At 38.2% G+C, this 9,951-nt stretch overlaps 1 protein-coding gene across 1 annotated transcript; it reads right to left on the bottom strand.

Annotated features, from left to right (window-relative positions):
• Positions 1–1,022: 1,022 nt before the first annotated feature.
• LOC126061941 (keratin, type I cytoskeletal 26-like) lies at positions 1,023–6,224 on the bottom strand. Its single transcript, XM_049858824.1, has 8 exons — positions 5,784–6,224; positions 5,196–5,278; positions 4,423–4,579; positions 4,131–4,292; positions 3,921–4,046; positions 3,101–3,318; positions 1,776–1,843; positions 1,023–1,174 (listed from the first exon to the last, which is right to left on the bottom strand). The coding sequence occupies exons 1-8, from the start codon at positions 6,222–6,224 to the stop codon at positions 1,023–1,025; spliced, it is 1,407 nt and encodes a 468-aa protein (XP_049714781.1).
• Between the last annotated feature and the right edge of the window lie 3,727 nt (positions 6,225–9,951).

Below are 9,951 nucleotides of genomic sequence, written 5' to 3' on the forward strand. Positions count from 1 at the left end.
CAGGACAGAGAGTGGAATACACAGCCTGGTACAACCATAACCCACCTCCTGGAGAGTAGAACAGAACACACAGGCCCTGTGGGGCAAACTGTTCGGGCTGAGGGGTGATATGAACTGAAATGTTCCAAGATGTTGCAAATAAACTGTTAATATAGTACTTGCAGGACTCCACAGGTGCAGAGTGTGTGCAAAGGAAGTAAAAGGGACCACTGTTTGTCCTGCCCGTGCCTGCTGAGGGCGCAATGTGACAAAGGGAACCAGTGCGCCAGCGTCACATACCATAATGAGTTATGTCAAGGGGAACCGAAGAACTTCTATTTTGAAGATATTCTGTGTGGACACCTGCATTTGCATAACCCAACCCCTTCTCAGAAATCTCTGCCCTCACCCCCCAACCTCATGAATAAACATCAAAACCTCCCCTCCCCTCCTTGTTGAAACCCTTAAATACTTGGCTCTTAGGCAAATCAGTGAGACAGTCTCTCTGAAGGTTCTAGCCCTTACTGTCTCCTTTTGCTAGCTGCTGGCAAAATAAATTTGCTTGTGTGACTTCCAGCTGCCTCAATAGTCTTACTGGGTGGCACGAATCCGGCTGGGTCCAACCAAGGAAGGGGCCCTTGGTAACAATTTTGGCTAGCTCTTTCCTATTTATTGTGTCGTGAATTGAAGTAAATGTGACTGTGAGATGAAACACTTAATTTATTAGCATATGCTCGGTGTTAATACATTGGAATCAAATGTGGAAATTCAAAATAACCAGATTTATCATAAATAACTTGCAAGAGAAGAATTTTTAATGAAATGGCAAAGAAATCCAAAATAAAAACAAAAGCCAGAGACAGATTTTTTCCCCTTCTCCTAAAAAAGATAACATGCAAAGAGCATGAGTAAAGAAAGAGAAGGAAAACAAATTCTAGCCTTTTTAGTTTCTGGAACGTAAATGAATAATTTCCTTGGGTTATTAGTTCAGCGAGATTTTACACAGGCAGGTGTTTGTTGTTGTTGTTAAATAACTTTTCTAATCATGGTGCTTTAGAAGGTTCTCGATGCTCCATTGTAATGTTGCTTATTTTAGAGGATTTTTCTTCAACCGAGTGGACCCTTAATGAAAGGACACTGCCAAGTTGATCTAGTTCTTCAACCGCTGTTTTGACGACAATTTCTTCTGTTGACTCTAAAACAGAGTGAACGAAAACTTAGTGCTTGTTCTTAACTGGTTGAAAGGCATTCATTTGGTCATGACTGGCATGCTTTTTAAAAACGTTTTTTGCAAGTATGCAGTAAATTGACGTATGATGCTGTGCGTGATGTCAGTGCTTAGCAAGGCCTTGGGCTATCTTTCTTGTATTTACCACTACTTTAAAAGTAATGGATGTTTGATGGCATATTAAAACAACCTAAACATTAGGCAAATACAAGTCTGGAGCAAGTAATGCTGTCCTCTTTTAAATACCAACTTGTTCTATTTTCATGGTTAAAATAATAAAATGTATAATAAAATGCTCTTTTACCAAAGCATTGAAACTGTGAAAATAATAAGTTCTGGGTAAGTAAGACATTGAGGATTGATTCTTCATTTCAGTAGTTATATAATTTGACCACATCTGTTCTACAGGAATAAAATGCAAATATTCAGAGCTGTCATAATGATCCCTTAACCCTTCATTCACTAGAATTAAACTTAGAAACAAATTTTGTTTAGTTTACAAATAAGTGACTTATTGACTATAACTGCTGAGATTTAAGAGTTACACCAAGTAAAAAACCTTCTATACCTTTCACTTGATTTCCAGGATTTATAGGCACACATCGTTTTGATTTGTAACGTGTGGATTTGCTTCCTCTGTGAAGAAAAGAATAAATTATTGTTTTTTTTTTTTTCCCATTAGGGAGGAATAACCGTGAGTTGGGAATGAGAATTTTAGAGTTTTAATTTCAAAAGGGTCCAATTTCTTCTTACGTTTGAAGAACATTAGTAAGCTTTTTACGACTTCAACATAGTGAAAGAGATTAAATAAATACTTATAACCAGAAATTCCCTCATGAATAGATAAGATCTCTTTGGTTTAGCAATATGAGTGCTTAAAGATCGCATTCTGACTTTTTTTGTCAACCAAATGGCCAGTGGACATGTTTGGGGTGCCTACTGTGTAGAAGGCACTGGGCTTGGTGTTGTAGGAAATATAGAGGTAAGACACAAGCAGTTTATACTGTTGATAATAAAATTAATTATCTGCTTCTAAAAATTATTTATTAAATGGGATAAAGGATGCTATAAGAGAAGTGAAAATGAATGGCATATTAAGCACTTTCTTCTGAGGAGGGAGCAATCACTGTTGCGTTCTCGTGAGAATAGGCTGCAGAGGGCTGACCCTGGCCTTGGAGGATGCACAAAATGCCACCTACTCATGGTGTGAGCATGGGCAAGCGTTTAGTAATATCTGCTGGTTACCGAGTACCTTCTGTGTGCAAGCCACTGTCCCAAGCACTTTACATACATAATGAAGGCCTATGGTTAAGAGTGTGGTTTTGGTATTATTGCAGTTTTACCAGTGAGGAACTGGAGCTTAAAGAGGTTAAACAACAATGTGCTTAAATTCTCCCAGTTGGTATGATTTGAATCAGGGCTGCGATTCCAGGGCTGTTGCTTTTAGCTAACAAGTGATGGTGCCTCTCCAGTTAAATCTTCCCATTTCTTCATTGCTAATCTTTCAAATGAAAATGTAGTAACTCACTCAGTACAGGGTGCATGTGGGGTAAACACTGAATTAATAATAAAATAGAGAGTGTTATTATAAGAAATATGATTCAACATTAAATCAAAGAAAGCAAACTTTCCTCTGGATTGGAGGACTGGAATTATTCAGTATTCTAGGTTTAACTATTCTTTATATTATTATAGATACAAATTTTTCACTTCCTTTAGGAATCTGATTTCCTGCCTGTTTTCATTTCACTTGGAGGCCATAATACATTTTAATGAATTCCTGAGGCTATCTACAGGTATAATCTTCAGAATAGAAAATTCTAGGCTACAATATTGATATACTGAGCAAACCTGGTTTGATATGAGATTGTTTTTCAAGAGCTTAATATTTACCTTTCTTCTCCATCTATTAATCTGCAGTAAGTTTCGATTTCTTTTTCTAAAAAGATTTTGCTATCCAGAAGCTGCTCATACTCCAGCTTCTGGCCTTCCATTTCTGCTCGAATCTGCTGCAGTTGTTCTTCCAATGCCCCGATCTGATCCTGGACTTGCTGGAGTTGAAGGCAGTAATTTCCTTTGATCTCGGCCAAGGAGCATTCATAGGAATGTTTCTGGAAGAAGAACAAAGAAGCCTTGAATGTGTTTAAGAAGAAAAAAAAAATTATGTTTATGTTTTAAACAGCCTTAAGGTAGAAATAAATGTTTGTATAAGGTCTAAATGTTTTCAATTGAAAATCAACATTAGCAAGTTTTAAAAAAGGCATTTTCCCTCCATAGAAAAAAGTCATTTTTCAAGTTTTGGGATTGGTGACTTAAAAGTAATATTGTTTATGGACAGAATTCTTGATATTTAATATACTTACATATTTTATACTAATATGTTAATATTGGCTGCTAACCAAAGGGTCAGCAGTTTGAATCCGCCAGGCGCTTCTTGGAAACTGTATGGGGCAGTTCTACTCCGTCCTATAGGGTTGCTATGAGTCGGGATCGACTCGATGGCACTGGGTTTGGTTTGGTTTGGGTATGTTAATATTAATATACTTGATATATATTAACATACAATATATTGATAATATATTAATATAATAAAACCCAGTAGATATTTAATATACTTACATATTTAATCTATATTTATTATAAATATCTTTAATTATATATACTTAGTTACACACACACATGCATATTCAGTTCAATGGCAATTCCTACATACCACGGCCATGAGAGACTGAAGTTCTATTTCCAGGGTTTGGGTATTGCGTTTCAGTTCCGTCAGCTCATTTCTGGCTGCTGTGGCTGCTCCTGTGTCGTCAGAAATCTGTTGTTGCAGTGATGTGCTCTGAAGTGTAATTTTCAGGGGGTTAGTGACCAGCTTGGCCATATACTGAACAAGCCCTTAGTGTGTAATCTCTCGTAGATGTACCTTCTCATTAAACCAGGCCTCGGTGTCTTTGCGGTTCTGCTGAGCCAAGTCCTCATACTCGGCCCTCATGTTGTTCAACAGAAGAGCCAGGTCTACTCCCGGGGTTGCGTTCATCTCCACATTCATGCTCCCACCTGAGGTACACTGAAGCACTTTCATTTCCTGGAAAAGGGATCAGTATTAACACCCGAGGTGGAATTTTGATAGGTACACACATTCTGCAACGAAGTGAGCAGTGTACTTGAAGAAGGAAATTTAGTTCTGTACAAAGCTGGTCAGCCGGGTTCCTTACCTCCTCGTGATTATTTTTGAGGTATGTTAATTCCTCGCTGAGGGTTTTGAACTGTATCTCCAGGTCGGTTGTACAAAGGGTCAGCTCATCCAGCACTCTTCGCAGACAGTTGATGTCCGCCTCAACGCTCTGGTGCAGAGCCAGCTCATTCTCATACCTTGAAGGTTATTAAGGTGCTTGAGAATTTAATCATAGGCAAGTGCAAAGTATAACTTTTTAAGACTTTGTGTAGAGAGATATGATGTCTTCCACATACTTCTGAAGTTTCTTGCAATGGCAAACTATGAAAGCAGTTTGAGCTACCTACTGATTTATGAATAATTTTTGGGAGGGGTTGTTTCTTCAGAGTTGATTTTTGTCATTCAATGTGCTTCACAGTTGAATAAAAATAATGCTGGATGTTTAAAATTTATGATTTTTTGTTGTTGTTAGGTGCTGTTGAGTCAATTCTGACTCATGGTGACCCCATGTGTGCAGAGTAGAACTGCTCCATTGGGTTTTCAAAGCAGATCATCAAGCCTGTCTTCTAAGGCACCTCTGGGTGGATTCGAACTGTCAACCTCTTGGCTAGTAGTTGAGCGCTTAAATCCCTTGTGCCACCCAGGAACTCCCAAAATGTATGATAGTTCTTTTTACAAGGGCATATTTAATTCCATTTCTTCACTGATCTAGTCTGGCTTCATAAGAACATTTCAGTTTAAAAATCAATAGATACATTCTTTTATCCAACTGTAGTATTTTTACTTTTATTATAATTAATTATATTCACCTACTTCAGCCTGAAGTCGTCAGCAGTCAGTCTGGCATTGTCCTTCTGTAGAACGACGCTGGCGTTACAGGTAGTCACAGAAATAATCTAAACAGGGAATATTGGGCAAAATGTTAAGGAACAGAAGTAAAAGGAATCTCTGATTTCACTGTGATTCTGTATCTTCTTAACTCTGCAACCATCTATTTTAGCGTCTTTTTTTTTTTGTAAATTAACCTGGATTTTCTTTGTATAGTAAGTGTCCAGAGCTTAAGAGCTAAAGCGTAAGCTTTTACAATTAAACTTTTTATTATTTTTTAATCATAAGGTATGAGACAAATACAGAAATGACAATATGGCCACTTTAAAACTATTTCTCTCTCATTAATTAACTTTATAAATATTTATTGCCAGGCACTGGGATCATAGAGTGAATAAATTCTACATCGTGCAAATTTGTTAACCACATTTTATATGTTCTTTTTTAGATATATATATTTGCATATATATATGCAAATATGTAAATATATAGTATAAATTGTATATTTTATACTGTTTTATTTTATAAAGTATAAATATACATTATGTAAATGCACCAACTCATATTTCTTACCTCCCTTTTAAGGTCTTCAATGACTGAGGAATATCTGCTATGGTCATGATCGAGTCCCCGGCAAGAACCAGGGCCGTATTTCTCGTACCAACCCTTGATCTTCTGATCTAGATCTGCATTTGCTTCCTCTAGAGCTTGCACGTGGTCCAAGTAGGATGCCAAGCGGTCGTTGAGGTTCTGCATGGTTAACTTCTCATTCCCACAGAGGAGGCCGTGCTCATTTCCAAGAAACCCAGTGCAGACCCCACTTCCCAAGCCTCCACTACCGTTAGAGAAGCCTCCTCCAGAAGAAATGCCCCCAATAGTGCAGGAAAAGCTGCTTCCTGCTCCTGACCCACCACACACATTTCCAGCCCCACAGCCCAGGCTTCCACCTGACAGTCCAACAGAGTCAGCTGGGGAGCAGATTCGTCTGGATCCACACGAAAGTCGAAAAGACATGGTGATAGGACGGGTGAGCGACCCTTTCCCAGAGAGGAGCAAAGGCACAGTATACCATCCACTCTAGAGGTTAGCTCCATTTGGCCTTTTATAGGATTCAGGAGATCATTTCAGTCTTAGTTATGTCCATCTGTAATAAAATATTACTAGTACTCTAATTGCTGTTTTTCTTAATTGGACGATTTCTAAGAGTATCCAGTCTGTAGGTGGAAAGATGCCCCAAGGATAAATTTTATGTATTAAAAAGCTGCCAGGTGGAGTAATACTAAATCATAGTCTCAGAGGTCAAAATTAAACACAGGAAATCCCCAGGTTACGAATAACATCGGCTCCTAAGTATATCTTTAAGTAGAACTTGTAGCTAAGTCCAAACAGGTGCGTATGTTCGTTTTTTAGCCTTTTGTTCAAGAAAAGGCTCAAAGCCTTCTCAATGATTTAAAAGCCACACAAGCAGCAAGTGAAGGCGATTGCAATGAAGAATTTGTTGTGAGCAGGGGTTGGGGTTGGTTCAATCCTTTCAAAGTGGGGGCAAATTTACATAACATTAAAAGACAAGTACGAGTTGTCTGGAAATGAAATGTTCATAACTCGGGGACTCCATAAGTAAATGCACATCTTTTTAACCTCTGGAATAGATTCCAGTTTTTCGCTCCACATAACAGAGAATTAATAATTCAAATGACAAATGGCTACTAGTTTTGTCCTGCAAATGCTTATGGAGCATCTCTACTATGTCCATTTTATCGAGTGTTTTCTTCCTTGTGAAAATCAGACACTGTCAATAATCTAGTGATCCTTTGGTAGTGGGAATTTTTAATTGATTTTTAAACTGAGATAATAGCGGTCCTGCAGCGCCTTGTTTATCAATTTCACTAAAATTAATAAACATATGGTGTTGATAGAGAATTATCTGTGTTGAGATTTCTTGGTTTAGTCCATGAGCAGAATGTCCATTCAAATAACTTTTGCGTCTCCAAATTGTTCACTTCCCTATATCAAAAATATTATTAACTGCCTTTTAGTTTAAACTTACGTATTTCAGGCATTGTGAATTATTTTGAGAAGGGAGCTTCGTGTTGATGAGTAGACAGTAAAATATATAAAGGAGAGAGGTATTTTCATCACTACCTAGAGAACCAATTATAGTGTCCTAGATAAAAGATTAGTTGTCATAAGGAAGCAGACTTTTCATTCTCCAGCCTTAATGTGCTAGGGAAGTTATCCAGTCTCACTGTACTTCATTTCCTTATTGGAGCAAATGAAACCAATACCATCAGTCTCAAATGAATGCTGAGCAGCTTTAATAATGAATCACTATGAAACAGTCTGAAGGGCGCAAACATTCTGTAAATGTTAATTAGTTAGATTATGATAATAAAGTGGACATGTCAGACAGGATCAGGGCTCTATCAGTTACAATGGTACAAATTGATTGGTTAACTGATTACAGGTTTAGTTTTAAAACATTAACTTTTTTCTGAATGAAATTTTTCTATGTTATGGGTATCAAATACTTTGAAGAACATTCAACATTAATTGTTGGAATATTTAGTGGGCCAGAATGCATGGATATTTTTTGACAAAAAAAAAAATTTATTTATTGTGCTTTTTTTTTAAGTGAAAGTTTACAAATCAAGTCCGTTTCTCCTACAAAAACTTATACACACCTTGCTATGTAACCCTAGCTGCTCTCCCCCCTAATGAGACAGTACACTCCTCCTCTCCGCCCTGTATTCCCTGTGTCCATTCAACCAGCTCCTGTCCCACTCCGCCTTCTCATCTTGCCTCCAGACAGGAGCTGCCCACGTAGTCTCATGTGTCTACTCGAACCAAGAAGCTCACTCCTCTTCAGCATCATTTTCTGTCTTATAGTCCAGCCCAATCCCTATCTGAAGAGTTGGCTTCAGAAATGGCTCCAGTCCTTGGGCTAACAGAGGGCCTGGGGGTCATGACATCTGGGGTCCCTCCAGTCTCATTCAGACCATTAAGTCTGGTCTTTAGGAGAATTTGAGGTCTGTATCCCACTGTTCTCCTGTTTCATCAGGGATTATCTGTTGTGTTCCCCGTCAGGGCAGTCATTGGTGGTAGCTGGGCACCATCTAGTTCTTCCAGTCTCAGGCTGATATAGTCTCTGGTTTATGTGGCCCTTTCTGTCTCTTGGGCTCATCTTTAACTTGCATCTTTGGTGTTCTTCATTTTCCTTTGCTCCAGGTGGGTAGAGACCAATTGATGCATCTTAGATGGTGGCTTGCTAGTGTTTAAGACCTCAGATGCCACTCACCAAAGTGGGAAGCAGAACGTTTTCTTAATACATTTTGTTATGCCAGTTGACCTAGATGTTCCCTGAAACCTGGTCCCCAGACCCCTATCCCTACTACTGTGGTCTTTGAAGCATTTGGTTATATTCAGGAAACTTCTTGGCTTTTGGTTTAGTCCAGTTGTGCTGACCTCCCATGTATTGTGTGTTGTCTTTCCCTTCACCAAAAATAGTTGTTGTCTATATCTAATTAGTGAATACTCCTCTCCCTACCTTCCCACAAAGAATATTTTCTGCTGTGTTTACATGTTTTCTTGAGTTCTTATAATAGTGGTTTAATACAATATTTGTCCTTTTGTGACTGACTAATTTCACTTAGCATAATACCTTCCAGGTTCCTCCATGTTATGAGATGTTTCATGGATTCATCATTGTTCTTAACCATTGTGTGAATATACCGTAATTTGTCTTTCATCCGTTGATGGGCACCTTGGTTGCTTCCATCTTTTTGCTACTGTAAACAGTGCTGCAATGAACAAGCGGGTGCATATATCTATTCGTGTGAAGGCTCTTATTTCTCTAGGATATACTTCAAGGAGAGGGATTACTGGATTGTATGGTAGCTCTATATCCAGCTTTTAAAGGAAGTGCCAAATAGATTTCCAAAGTGGTTGTATCACTTTACATTCCCACCAGAAGTGTATAAGTGTTCCGGTCTCTCTACAACCTCTCCAACATTTATTATTTTGTGTTTTTTTGGATTAATGCCAGCCTTGTTGGAGTGAGATGGTATCTCAGTGTAGTTTTGATTTGCATTTCTCTAATGGCTAATGATCGTGAACATTTCCTCATGTATCTGTTAGCCGCCCGAATGTCTTCTTTGTTGAAGTGCCTGTTCAGATCCTTTGCCCATTTTTTAATTGGGTTATTTGTCTTTTTGTTGTTGAGTGTTTGCAGTAGCATATAGATTTTTAGAGATCAGATGCTGATCGGATTTGTCATAGCCAAAAATTTTTTCTAGTCTGTAGGTAGTCTTTTTACTCTTTTGGTGAAGTCTTTGGATGAGCATAAATGTTTGATTTTTAAGAGTTCCTGGTTATCTTCCCTATTTTTTCTTCCATGACCTTTATCATTTTAGATTTTATATTTAGGTCTTTGATCCATTTTGAGTTAGTTTTTGTAAATGGTGTGCGGCATGGGGCTTGTTTCATTTTTTTTCAGATGGTTATCCAGTTATGCCAGCACCATTTGTTAAAAGGACTGTCTTTTCCCCATTGAACTGTTTTGGGGCCTTTGTCAAATATCAACTGCTCATATGTGGATGGATTTATGTCTGGATTCTCAATTCTGTTCCATTGGTCTATGTGTCTGTTGTTGTACCAGTACCAGGCTGTTTCGACTACTGTGGTGGTATAATAGGTTCTAAAATCAGGTAGTGCGAGGCCTCCCACTTTGTTCTTCTTTTTCAAT

Source organism: Elephas maximus, chromosome 19 (genome assembly GCF_024166365.1).
Source record: "Elephas maximus indicus isolate mEleMax1 chromosome 19, mEleMax1 primary haplotype, whole genome shotgun sequence".
NCBI lineage: Eukaryota > Metazoa > Chordata > Mammalia > Proboscidea > Elephantidae > Elephas > Elephas maximus.